Genomic DNA, 14,457 nt, shown 5'->3' with positions numbered 1-14,457 from the left:
TGCTACCCAGCGTCCCACAGTGCCGCCACTTTGCCTCCAGCCCCGTGCACCCCCCATCCCTCCCACCCACCCCCGTCTCCAGCCCCATGTGCCCCTTTCACCCCCTGTGTCCGGCCCATGCACCTACTCCCTGCCACTCCCAGTGCAACTCCACATGTCTCACCCCCTGCCACTCCACCCCGGCTCCCAGGAACAGGCAGGGAGGGGAGCTTGCATGTGGTGGCAGCGGGCAATATGCTTCCCTTCCCCTCTCCTTCCCTCCCCACTGCCTCCCCCTCCCGGCCACCTGTGGTTAGGGTTGGGCAATGGCAGCAGCAGCGGGGGGCAGGAGGGGGCGCTGCCACCAGAAAACCCCCCTTAACCTTCCTGTTCCCCTTCCTCCCTCCCTTCTTCCCTGCCACCTCCCCCTCCCTCCTGGCTGTTGTTGGGGGGGGCGGTGGCACAGCGGCTTCCTCACCCCCTCTGTCTGTAATGCTCCAGACCCTCGCAGCGAATTGGTATGTGTCCTCTCAGCGGTGCATGCGCAGTTGGCCCAGGGCATTCTGGACAGACAGATAGACTAAAGCTTTTATTATCTTAGAATGATTTTGTGAGTAATTCTGTTCTCTTCTCTTCCTCCTCCCTCCAATTTAGATTGTAGTAGTGATTCTTTTTTCCTCATGCTCCCTTCATTATGGTGTTTGTTGGCTTTTTTGGTTGTTTTTAGGATGGAGTGAGTAATTCGTAGCCAAAGACAGAAAACTCTTAATTACCAAGTGCTAATGTTTTATAGAACCCAAAGATTTTGTTCTTTTCCCTTAAGTTCCCTCATAAAAAATTGTGCTAATTCCTACTAAAATATATTTCCTTCCAAAAATGGATATAGCTGGGAAGATGGAACTTACCTTTAGATTGGACATTAACAGTTGTTCACTGACCCATAGAAAATCATTAACAACCACTTGCTTTGTAATAGCCATTGTTTTCTGCTGCTGCAACTTGATCACTGACAAAAGTACTTCTAGAAAGCACATATGTGGCCTTTGGATTCATGCACTCCATGCATCTAGTGACAAGAGTCTCATCCTCCCAGTGTAGTCTAAGCCATGACTGATGCAAAACTACAAACTAAATCCCTGTATTTCAGAATTCTTAAATGGGAATCCTATCTAGATAGATGTTGCAATAAGGTAAAAGCCAAATGTTTGCTCACTTCTCTGGGGAAATTAGAGAACTGTTAGAGGACCATTCCTATTTACAACAAAGGCATAAGGGAATCTCTCATTACAGGGTAAGACTTAAACTCAAACAGATACTGTACTTCTTTCTAGACCATTCAGTTAGTATGACTTCTCCCACAAGTTAGACGCATGGTTTCAGTCAAGGCCATGTACAACTGCTCAGTTTCTACCAGGAGAATTGCTGTTTTCTAATAGAAAACAAAAGTGTACAGACATTCAAGCTTTTTCTGCCAGGGCAAGAATGGCTGCTCCAAGTTAAAAATAACCTGGGAACAACCAGGGTTAAATTTTTCCCAAGATCACCCTTTCCCCTGGATTAACTCCTGATAGCCAGGGAGAGTGGAGCTGGGGGAAAGGCTCCCATGCCTTCCTCAGGTCAGGTCACCAGTAAAGTGTAAGAGATAGTTGCTCCCCTCGTTGTGTAGAACAAGTGGGGAGAGGAGGAGCAGCTGTCAAATGTTTCTCACCTGCTTCTCACACCCAAGTTCCCAGGGCCAGAAGTAGGTCAGGGCTTTGCCATGCCAGTCCCTCTGCCCAGCCCCCAGGCACCAGACCCAAATGCAGGGATCATTGCCTGCTTCCTTTTGCCCCACCTGTCTCTTAGCTGAGTAGCCGGGGTAGTGATTGGAAAGCCAGTGCAGCCAAGACCGGGGATTGTAAGCCTGACTTTTGGCTCCACCTGCTTCCCGCTACAGCTGCCTACCACTCAGCTGAGCTACAGGTTCAGCAATTTAAAAGCCTCCCAAGCCCATCTCCCAGCCCCTGTGACTTCTCCTTGTGGCAAATTAAAAGCTGGAGGATCTGGGAGCTGGGCATGCCAAGGCTCTTTACAAGCCTTGCTCTCAGCCCCATCCTGTTGCTGCCCCTGCCGCTCAGGTGGGTAGCAGGAATGGCAATTTTAAAAGCTGGAGGGGCCAAGAGCTGGGCTTGAGGAAAGTCTTCTCACGCTGGGCTTCTGGTGCCCCAGCTTTCCCTTGTACAGCCGAGTGCTCCACCTAACCCTGCATTTGTCTAAGTCAGGCCAGTGGAGTATAACAAGTGTGGCTGTTCTATAGAGGGGGAAAACTGGGAGGGTTCCCACCATGCAGGAATGCCCCCCTCCTACTAGACAGCTGATTGGTGGAATGGGGGGCATTCTTCCAGGGTTGGACCCTTCCCAAGACTGTCTGTGGTGGCTGCCAACTGTCACTTGGCAGCCTGTCTGCCAGGCATGGGAAGAGGACAGGATGTCAAGTAATGAACTCCGTTAAGGATAGGGATGGCCCAGGGAGCAGCCTTCTAATACCCCTGGCTGGAGAGCTTGTGTGTGAAGTTCTCCAGCCATTCAGTGAGAGGAATGTCTATACAGTCCACTTCCTAGGCTATTTTTCTATCAGAAGAAACAAACATCTGTATGGAGCCCAAGGTTGGCACAGAGTAAAATGTTGATAATCTTTGGTATTCCAGACTACTCTACATCCCTTCTTCAACAACTGCCCAACTTCAGTAGACCATAACCTGTCCTGAATTATGTTGTTAAATATATCCATGTATATTCTAGAGCCAAAGCAAAATAATCTAACCTTCAGGACCAAAAGTTTCTATGGCTCTGTTCATGTTTTTATAGGAAGGCTAAAATTCTAATTGTCTTGGACCTCAAAAGATTGAATAGATGCATGAAGAATAAAATAGAGAATTAGAATCTAGCTTCAACTATTTCTTAATCTCCAGACTAATTTTTAACCTAAGACAAGTTCATCTACGTCATGGGCCGGCAACCTATGGCACGCGTGCCAAAGGTGGCACACGGCATGGTTTTCATTGGCACTCAGACTGCTTCCTGCCCCAAGGGGTGGGAAGAGCCATGCCCAGATCAAGCAGCATGTGGCTGCCAGGGAACAGCCTTTCGCTGCCACCAACCCCAGCCAGGTAAGAGCCCCTGGCTCCAGCCTTAGCCCAGCACCACCACTGGCCCTGGTCCTGGCCCCGGCCCTGCACTGCCAGCCACGTGCCACTGGCAGACCCCAGGCCGGGGCAATCGCCAGCATTGGGATGGAGCCGGGGCTGTGGACCTGCACGGGCCCTGGCCCCATCTCGGTGCTGCAGGCAGCTGTGGCCACGTGCTGCTGGCGGCCCCAGCCTCATCCAGCACCACTGCCGCTGCCCGCCCCAGCCCAGTGTCGTTGCTGGGCTGGGGCCATTAGCGGGATGGGGCTGGGGCCAAGGCCCGTGCGGGGCCGGGGACCTGCATGGACCCTGGCCCCATCCGGGCACTGCCAACGGCCCCAGTCCCATCCCTGTGCTGCCGACAGCCCCAGCCCTGCGCGGGCCCAGCCCCAGCCGGCACCACTGCCTCCACCCACCTCAGTGCAGTGCTGCTGCGAGGCCGGGGCCATCAGCAGTGCTGGGATAGGGCCGGGGCCATGGACTTGTGCAGGGGCACCGCCTCCGCCCGCCCAAGCCCAGTGCTGCCGCTACACCGGGCCATCAGCAGCACTGGGATGGGGCTGGGGCCCACGCAGGGCCGAGGCCATGGACTTGCACAGGACCCGGCCCAATCCCAGTGCTGCCAACGGCCCTGGCCCCGGGCTGCCACTGAGCTCCAGCCCCTCGTTGCCCCAGCCCCGCACTGTCCACAGCTTAGGGCCAAGCTCCAGCCCCAGCCCCGTGCTGTCAGTGGGCCCTAGCTCCACGCTGCCCACAGCCCAGGCCCTGGCTCCAGGCCTGTGCTGCCAGTGGGCCCTGACCCCAGCCACAGCCTGGGCCCCAACACTGTTCTGCCCATGACCCGGGCCCTGGCCCCAGCCCCGTGCTGCCCATGGCCTCATCCCCGTGCAGCCCACGGCCCCAGCTTCAGCCCAGCCCCAGCCCTGCTCGGGGCCCAGCCCCATCCCAGCACCACCGATGGCCACAAGCTGCTTTGTGCTCCTGCTCCTGCTTTGTGTGTCCTGCTATGTACTCCTCCCCTCTCGTTTTGGTTTTCTGATATGCCCGCGCTCCGGCACCTTTCAAGGTAGACATTGTGATTTTTTTCAGCGTTCCACCAAAAAACGTTACCTACCCCTGATCTACATAGCCTGGCCCTAACCTTTGGCTTTCCTACAGAAGTACTCACAATAAATAGAAAATACTACTTTTTAATTTGTTGCCTTGTTTAGAAAGATACTAGTTGTAACAGTAGTTCATTTGTAGATTGTAGGGACTCAGCTGTGCTGGCCTTTAAAGTATTTTCTCATCACAGCATCATCCACAGGAATCTTGCAAGTAGTGGCCCTGACTCATCCCCAAAACTTCAGTTACAGAAGCTACTCCATAATAAAATGATAAAGAACCCTGACTCCTTTTCAAAGGATTGTCCACTTAGCAGGAGAATTAGTATCTTTCTGTCTGAAGAGATGTTCAGCAAGACAGTGGCTGTTCTCTTATTTTCGATAGAAGGGCAAGTGTCAACCATCCCTTACCCCCAGGCTGTAGATCATGACTGCATAATCATGATCATATTATGCCTTATAATTTTTCAGTTGTCTGATCCAATTTGCTTCCAGCCTGCTCTTTCTTTCTCAGATCTAGGTGAGAAATTCAACAAAGACTTTAAAATACAGAGGAAAAGCAGGGCAGCTCCTGCATACCTGTGCAGGCACACAGTGATCTGTGTGGACCATGTAGCTGTTTTTCACACTCCAAAAACAGATAATGATGGGGCTTTCCTGGTACCTTAATATCTCTTTTCAGGATTTTTACCCTCTTGATTAGTTATTTTCTGTGATTGGTAGTTTGATTCCTGCTTCTTGGTCCATTGCTCTTGTTCTTGATCACTCTTAACAGTGATCTTCCCAGGTTTTTTGCCATTGTTTCCTCCTATAGATAAAGTGGGGCTTAGGGACCTTTGACCAACTCCCTCCTTCCCTTTGCCAGCCATTAAAGATGTAGAATTTTTAAACAAAGCTGTCCTCCTCTCAATTCGGATGCTGTCCTTAGTGGTATGCAACTTAATTTAGTTGAAATGACCCCTGTAGCCTAGCAAAGGGCACTTAAATGCATTCTAATCAGTTTGCTGCAGCATTATATCCAATGGTTGTAGTATGGCCACTGAGTGCCAACAAGATTCTTTTTTATCTGGAAGGAATTATTCTGCTTCCACTTTTTTTCCCCAACCATGTTTAGAATGTCTCTTTTACCAAGGGAGCCCCTCCTACCCTCTAAACAACTCTACTGGTGAGTAAATTAACTTTAAAAAGTGGAAGAAAAAGGTGTATTAAACAATATTTAAACTATTCCATTATTTGTTGTTATATTGAGTAAATAACCCATGTCATTCATAAAATTATTAGTTACTTGCAAAAGATAATTATAATAGTAATGTATTTTAGCTAATTACATGCATTTAGAAGTTACGTGGGTTTTTGGTATGCTGGCTGTCAACTTTTGAGATTTGTAAATTCTTCAAGTCATAGATTGTTTTAATGGAAAACATATTTTGGGCATTGCAAAAATATACCTATAAATAACTGGTAATGTACTATAGCCGTGAATCAACAAAATGACTGATTCCAGTGTAGGAAAAGCTTGCAATGAGTATTAATCATGGTTATAACCAATATCTTTTGAGAGATGAATGTAGTTTTTCTGATGTTTATAGCCAATGTAAGCTACATAGCATGTAAAATCATCTCAGTAGAAAGCTGACAAAATGAGACGAATATTGCAATCTTCCCCCAAGATAGTGATAAATTGCTCAGCATAATTTGGGGGGTTTGTTTTTTTATACAGATTTTGACTTTATCTTGCAAAACTGACTTATACAATGATAGCCTTATTAGGATGTAGATTATGTGTTTTCTCAACAAATATATACCCTAACTTCTGAATTTAGTAAGGATTTTGCTCATATATCTGAAGACAGGATTTAGCTGTGCATTATTCATTTACTTGTGTGTATTTGATTGTGGTTAACTGCTAAATTATGAATCACATAGAATCAGATTGTTTTATGATGTAGTCAATATTGACATGCAGATGATATTGTTCAGTAACCAGTATCCTAAGACCATCAAGAATTTCTTCAAAATAAAATGAACTCTGTTTGAGGTTTTGCTTTTGGTTACGTTTAATATTTGTTTTTAAAACATTTAGATTTTTTATGAATTAATTTCTAAAATCTTTTAAAATCTTTAAAAATGTACTTTCAGATGCAGCAGGAACTGGAAAAAAATATCAGTAAAGAACTTGACCAAGGTAATCTATCAGAGCATGTGGCAGGGTTTTCTTTTCCCTTCAGAAAAATTGATTGTTAACTAACACTGAATGATATCCTAAAGCATAAATCACATTATGTGTGTCTACATGTGCAATTAATAGAAATGAATCGACTCCAATGCAGTTTGCACTGGAGTTTATTGCTCCTAGGCACCATGTTTACACATGTGCCCGGAACCACGGCACGTTGAGCTAGATTGGAGCAGCCCAGCTGGGAGGGGGGCCATAGGGTCAGCCTGCCTGCCCAGGGCTGCTCCAACCCAGATCAACATGCTGTGGAGGGGCTGGCAGAGGCAAGAGCGTGCTCGAATGTAGGGCTAGCCAGCAGGCAGCTCCTGCAGTGAAGCCTCCCCATGTCCCAGTCAGCCCTGTCAGCATCTACACATGCATTGCAAGTACTAATCTACAGCAGCATGTTTTAGTTTACTGTGGTCTAATAGGGCCACACATGTAAATGCTGAGACTTTACTGCTGAGCTAATTAGTCTACTCTGCAGTAAATGTCTTGTGTAAATGCACCCATTGAGTAGTTAACTGTTGTGCCAAATACAGTTGTTGTTTTTACTAACTTCTTTTTTGGCAAGAACTGCTGGCTTTCCAAAATGCTGTACAAAATAAATTGCCTTGAAAGCTAGCTTAACCCAAGTCAGTTTTGCTAAATGAAAAATATAAACAATCAAAATATAGGAAATTCTGATTTAAGATATAAATGAGCTTTAAAAATCGCCTCCCCTCATATGTTGCATTCAGTATTACTGCATGTGATTTAGTATTTTCTGCTAGTATAATAGTGCATGTCAGATATAATGTTCCTTAGTGGTCTCCTCGCTTTAATTTATAGACATAAAGTGGCATGTTGGATAGGTACAAATTATATCGCTCATTGAGAAATCTTGATAATCACTTCTTTTTATGCCTGCCTAATCAACATAACATTGTTTAAGTGTTTGTAATATGTAGCACAGAACATATACTTAGCTGGAAATCTGTAATGCAGTTTTTGGCCATGTTCTCCAATGAGTAATTTATTCTCTTGTGTGGCAACCATCCTCATCCATCCACTACCTCACAGTGACAGAACCTATTTCAAAGCAGTCTCATCATTCCAGCATGTGCCAGCATTCTGTAACCAAAAGTGGAAATCCCCATTTACCTGTTTTAGGGGTTCCTTTCCCTAACACAGGATTTTTTTATGTGTCTTTTTCATGTAAGTATTTGCCTAGTACAGACAGAGTGCACCTACACATGCTATTAATGCACCTGAATACAGTCTAGTGCAGTTCGCATAGGAGTTTATTGCTCTCAGGCATAGCATTTGCATGTGTGCCAGGGGCTGGGGGGTCAGCCTGCCAGCCCTGGAGTTGCTCTGCCTTGGCTCAACATCCTGTGGAGGGGCTGGCTGGGGCACAAGGGCGCTACAGTGTGGGGCTAGCCAGCAGGCAGCCCCCTGCACTTGAGCACCCTTGTGCCCCAGCCAGTCCCAGTCATCATCTGCACACGTGTTGTAGAGCACTAAATAATTCTACCATAGGATAGTACTTGTATCAGGCAGTACTATCCTACAGTGGACTTAATAAATTTACTGCGGTTTAATAGTGCTGCACATATAGATGGTGATGCTTTGTGGAGCTACTTAGTCAACTCCTCAGTAAAGCACATGTATAGATATGTCCACAGTTCCTTTTTCTGTGTTGGTTGGACTTCGGTCAGTGAAGGTAGAGGCCAGGGATATGCAGTTTCTAAAAGAGACTGCATACACATGTTCAAATGGTCTAGGAGAATTCTTCCAGGTGTGTTCTTATGTAGAAAAACTTACCCAGACACACTTGAACTTACCAGACACATATGAATGCTGAGCCCTTGAAAAGCAGAGAGCTTGCAGTGCTGATCCTTCACAATTGGGGAAGGGGGGTGGGGCTTGTGCATACATCTCAGCATGCTCTGCAGGCTCCCTCAGTCTGCCTGATGACAGATACACTGATGACAGGCAGCAGTGCACAGGGCAGCTCTTGTTGGCTGATCCAGACTGCTCAGAGTCAGCCTGTGCCTCCTTGCAGCATAATGTGGGATTGAGAAGGGGAGTGTTCTGCTCCCTACTTGACTGGAGCAGCTGAGTCCAGCGAGTGATACAGTCTCTCTATGGGGAGAAGAGTGGGAGCCATGCACCCCGGGATGCTGAAGGACTGTGCTGTGACTTGTCTGAGAAGAAAACATGTACAGACAGTCAGTCTCAGAAGAAACTTTCCTATGAGTGTTTTAACTCTGGTTGTTCCTAGATTATACTTCTCCTGGCGTTACCATTTTTGCTTTAGGAGAAATATCCTGAACCTCTGTACACTTGTGATTTTTCCTGGTAGAGCAGCGACTCTTCCAGGAAAAACTGTATGTTTTCACATGACCACAGAGTTATCTTTACGGAGAAAAGGCTATTGTGGTTATAGGAGGAACTTCTGTGTGTGCGTGCCTGCGTGCATGTGCACATACCAAGGTCCAGATTGTTGCATATATTAGGGGTGTTAGTGGATTTTGGCACATCAGTGCAATTCTGTTTCACCTGGCTGGAGTCCCTGAAAAGGTGGGTGGTCCTCCTCCTTGGTACTTTTTTATGATTCCATCTTAAGGGCAAGATGGTAGTTGTTAAAAAAAGTGGATGCATTAATAGATTTTCAAGGATTTGAGGAGGGTGCAGTAAAATCACACTAGGTGCCTACAAGGGAGACCTGTATGTTTGTAGCAGCTTCAACAGGGGAGGAGGAGGCTCAGGAGTATGCAGCAGCTGCTACCTTGTTACATGAAAATGACCTAGTAGCAATTACAGGTGGCCTAAATCACTCCAACTTTGGCACTGGGTAAAGTTCATTTGTGTACCTAAAGGGGAAAATTTAATCTGACTCAAAGTCTTTGTAAAAAATGGAGGTACTCCTTAAGACCACATGCTTCATTTTGTAAGGCAGGTAAGAAGTATCAGGACAAGGGTATTCACTGGACCATATTCATCACTGGAGTAAGCAGCTGGCATTATGTTAGGTTAATTAGAGTTTTGTGTGCTTAGAGCATCTACATTTGGCGCAATTTGAACAGCCTTAGATTAGAAATACTAACTGTTTTGTCTTGTTGCTTATCAGGAAATAACTTGCATAATTTACAAGCCTTTATGAATGTCCTGCCTGTGTCACTTTTTAATAATGTTTCTCTTATTCTGATCTGAAATATATATTTGCTTTTAGGACCCTATATAAATGCCCACCGAAGTCAGAACAAAGCTTACAGTAGATATTAGACAAAGTTTACATACTATAGAATTAACATATGGCATAATGCAAAGCATGCAAGATCATTTGTTTTTGCTGTTTGGTTTTGTTTTTTCAGCCAATGCTGAACTCGAAGCTGGAGCTGTAAGAGTCTCTCCTGTGGGATCTACTGATGGATCTTCAAAAAACCTAAATGTAGATCAGGATCCAGTTTCCAGGGCAACACAGCAGTATCTAGATGTGTTAAAGAAGAATTATATGATTTGAATAAAAAACTAATGCAAGTTTGTGAAAATGACTTTGTTTACATAACACTTTAATGGTTTTCCATTAAGTGGTACAGCTGTGAAAACCTTCATTACAATTTAAATATGAGCTATAAATGTATTACATGACTATCAGGCACGTTGCACTTGTCTTCATAAGAACACTGCATAAATGTATAGTTTCTTTTACATTTATTACTAAAAGCTATACCTGGTTTCAGTTGCAACTAGCATAGCAAATTCAGACTAGTGTTTTGAGTTTCACAGAACTGCAAAAATATTAGGTACATGGACATATGAACAGTTTATCATTGGGCAAAAGCCATCAGGGCTTTACCATGTGTCAGCTCCTCTACACTAACTCCCTATGTATATGCGCTTACCTCATAAAAAGAGAAAGATGGATAAACATAGTTCTCAAAGAAAGAGGGATAAGTTGATGCAGTAGGTAAAAACTGAACTGCAGCTGCAAGCTTACTGTTTAGCTTTTACTTACGGTAAAGCCCTACCCTTTTGCCTTGTAATACACTTGTAGGTACATTTGTATGTTCATTCCCTGAGTTGTAACAAAACATGTACTGAGTTTTGTCATATTCATACTGCAATGTATTTTAACCAAAGCATTCCTTGAAATCTGTTTTCCATTCTACATGTATTTAATGTTTCTCTTAATCTTGTCTTTAGTGGCTGTTAGCAGATATCTGATGCATCTGTTTCGTTCCCTGTTCTGCAGTCTTAACACAGGAAAACTCTTAAGGATTCATGGAAGTTTTACCTATATTAGAGCTGGAGAATTAGACAATTTGCATTATTGTCAGGTTTATACCAGTTAGTATTTGAGTTTTAAAATTCTATAAATCTATAATAGTGCCAAGATATTTGTAGTGTATGTTTTATATGGTACATGAACTTATCAGTACAATACAGTTATTTTTAATTAAATGATACTGCAGCTCAGGGCAGTCTGAGTTGCTAGATCATCATTATTTCTTGTTTACCACTCTTTTCTATAGATTAATAGAGTAATTAATATATACTGTGTTGTGCCTATCTATAGGTTTCTCAATGTTTTCCAGAGCTGGTGCAATAAGATGAGCAGAGTTTTTCATCATTACCAAAATCAGATTACATTCTGGGTTTGTCTTACAGCACAGGAAAGCCGTCAGACCATGTTCTGTCTCCCACAGCTTATAGGCTCTGCCTGGCTTCCATTACAGCAGCAGCTGCCAGCAAGGTATGCAGTGTATCCTGGGAGGCACAGTCTGTTAAGGAGGCCATAGCTCCCAATAGTTAGCAAGGACACTACATGCAGTCTCTGGCAGCTTCCCTGTGACAACAGAAACCTTCTGTTGCTTGCAGACCAGAGCATGCATTCCTCTGATCTCCAAGAACCTGCTCAGAACAGAGATTCTGCCACAGTAGGGAAGCTGAAAATGTGGGTTTACCTGTGGTTTTACCAGGGGAATGTGACTTCTCCTGGCAAAACTATGTAGTATAAACCAAGCTGTCAGTTCTAAACCTGGTAAGCCAGTCTTACCAGAATCCCTGCTTCAGTGGCCGAAGCTGTTTTATTTATTTCAAACAATTATATGCTGTTGTGGAAAACCCTTTAAAAACTATTGCATATCTTTTTAAAAGTCACTAATGTTATTGTCAAAAGATTCTGAAATGGAGAGGAATAGGACTCGAACAGCTTTGTCCTCCCCTTAAAAGTCCAAGAACTAAGCTAACTCACCATGGTGAAAATCTGTCCCACCATGTACCGCCACCATTTTTAAGGAATAAAGCAGTTTTGTATAGTTGGTGTACTGTATTGAATTGTAAAAAATAAAAAAGGCAACTTTCTATTTAATAAATTTGAAAATGAAATATGTATCTCTTGCTTTGGTTTCATCTTTTCCTTTCCAAGCTTCATTCATTTTTTTCTTCTATCGTTTTGTGCCTGTGTATCCTTTTTCTTCGTTACCCTTCCTATCTGTTCCCCCTCCTCCCCTATGGCGGATCTCACTTGTAGTACTAGGTCCTCCTTTGTCTCTCTTCTTCCCCCTGATGACAGTTAACTTCATACTTCTCATTTTCTGGTGTCCTCCATTCTAGCTGTTATTAGCACAATGTAGAGTGACCCTATCCTAATTCTAGTAACTCAAAGTTTCCAATCATCCTGAGCAGGTTGGCTTTTCAACCCTCATGTATAATATATTGGGGAAATATTAGGATATATTTCCCCAATGAAAAATATGGTATAAATTAGAATGACCCCACTGACCAACGCAACTACACTGATTTACATCGGCTGATGATCGGATCGTCATATGCTAGATCAAGAGACCCCAGCAAAGACTTCTAAAAATGCACTCTCCTAAATAAGTGGCTTGATGTTTTTTTCAAAGAACTTGTCAGAATTTTCTGAAATAAAGTTTCATTAATAATCACTGGTTTATTCCACCTGAATGTTTTGTTCATAACATCTCAGACTAAACTAATTTGTGGATTCCAAGACAAAATTTCTGTGGAACCATGTTGAGATTTCTGGCAGACTGCCTCAGGAACAAAACAGAGTACTTCTAGGTCTTCTGCTTTAGCATCTACTCCAGAGCTATACAAAAATCTCCAAGTCCTCAGCCTTGGAACATCCCACCTGGTTGACTCTATGGTCCACGGTGCTAAGGCATATCCACCAAGAGGACTCATGACTCTGGCATGGCAAATCAGACCATAGCTTCAAAGCTTATTTCTATGGAGTTGGAAACTTAAAAGATCAAGAAGCCTATCCATCTGTTCAATGAACATTACAGGGACTGAGGGCCATGTTTTACTTTAGAGATGGCATGTTTCAGTGTTTGTAAGAATTTTTTTTCAAATAAAATGCTTGGTCAGAAAAATCAGAAAAAAACAAATTCCCTAAAAAATAATTCCCTAAAAAATGAAATTTTGCATTAACTGGACACTGTTATTTGAATGATTCTAGTGTTACATAAATTGCCAATTGCTCAAATTGCAAGTGAGATCTTATGAGGGAGGATAAGGCAAGATGCCGCATTTATTGATTAAGCGCTTAATACACACACAAACACCACATTTGTACCCCAATTTCTGTTTTGTGCTGGTATACATCACCAGTCTTATCAGTACTCAGATCAACTTAGTGGCCATCCAAGTTGATCAGGAGTAGGAGCTGGGCTGCTGCTGGTCCATCTCGTCAGATGGACTGATGCTCCAGGATGACATGCAGAACAAGACCCAGAATCAATATGTCTCACCCCATTTTTATAGCTTTGCCAATTCACCTAGTTTTCTGGGCTTTTGCTGTGTTATCACTGTGTTCTTCCTTGAAGGTAGATTGCCATTGTTCTCTCGCTGTTCTGGGGTGGATGCTTCTTGTTTGGTCTTTTATCTGTCTGTATTCTTCAGCTGATGTTTTCCTTTTCCACAGACACACTCTCACCCATTCTGTCACACATACAGCATACAGAGGTTGAACACTTATGTCTAGCTACAGAGCAATACAAAATGGAGTTTCTTAAGGCAATGCAAAACTCAAGAAAATATGTAAGATTAAAAGCAATAGGCAAAAAGTCTATGTGTATAACATTCTAGTGCTGGCATATTCAGCAGGCCTCTCTAAAGTAAACATGCTACCACATTTGCAAGAGAAAATGCAAGTATCACCAAAGAAAAAAAATCCATCTCCTGTTCATGTCTCACCAAAATGTTCCTGTTATGAAACTGGACACTAAAGGCCATCTGTTACAATACTTACAGGGTTTCTGTAACCCAGTGAGACAATTTCCTAGCATCAACTCTTAAATTTCACAATGATCATAACTTGCTATGTATCAACAGGAATTGTTCCTAGTTCCACAGTCACAAACATGTACACAGATCTGGCCCCTAGTAAACAATATTTGGTGTGAAACAGCAGTGTGATTTTCAGCTGTAATTGGTTTAGAGGATATTTTGCTATGCTGCCTTGGCATTTGGTATCCAGGATATCATTCAGGCAACCAAGCTCAGAACCTCTTCTTCCCTGTGTTTGTGAAAGAAGGGAAAAGCCTGTAGTTTGTTTCAGTTCTTACCGTACCAGTCCCCAGGCTTCTACTTCTATCTTTTCCTTTTCCTGCAAGCTAGTCTACAATTCTCACCCTCCAAGCCTAGACTACAGGTTGAAAATCACTATATTAGGGGGTTATTAATAATTACCATTTCCTTATTATAATACAAAATATTACATGAAAGCATAAGAGTTTCTATGTTCTACTGCACCATCCCTCCCTGTTTGGTATTATCATTAACAGGTGATATTTCTCACTTGTAGCATTCAGAGGCAGTACAGTATTGTTGCTATAGACTCCAGCGTTAAGGTTAGGCCACCAAATTTTGTGTCTAGCATTAGGCTGAGTCACCAGTTCAGCTTTTCCCAGCCTGTTTTAGAACTTTAATTTTTATTGGCTTTTGTGCAGTGGTGCCTTCACTTCAATATCTAATT

General features: G+C 43.6%; 1 protein-coding gene across 1 annotated transcript in view; it reads left to right on the top strand.

Annotated features, from left to right (window-relative positions):
* ANKRD26 (ankyrin repeat domain 26) overlaps positions 1–12,397 on the top strand; it is a 147,582-nt gene extending 135,185 nt beyond the window's left edge. Inside the window, exons 39-40 of the mRNA XM_019509242.1 lie at positions 6,389–6,434; positions 9,824–12,397. Of these exons, the coding sequence (XP_019364787.1) occupies positions 6,389–6,434; positions 9,824–9,972 (195 nt within the window). The 3' untranslated portion in view covers positions 9,973–12,397. The remainder of the gene's footprint in view (positions 1–6,388; positions 6,435–9,823) is intronic.
* The last annotated feature ends 2,060 nt before the right edge of the window (positions 12,398–14,457 follow it).

The sequence above is a fragment of the Gavialis gangeticus genome, unplaced genomic scaffold (genome assembly GCF_001723915.1).
Source record: "Gavialis gangeticus isolate Ggan-Ray unplaced genomic scaffold, GavGan_comp1, whole genome shotgun sequence".
NCBI classification, from domain to species: Eukaryota; Metazoa; Chordata; order Crocodylia; family Gavialidae; genus Gavialis; species Gavialis gangeticus.
This window is presented reverse-complemented; position numbering and strand designations above follow the sequence as displayed.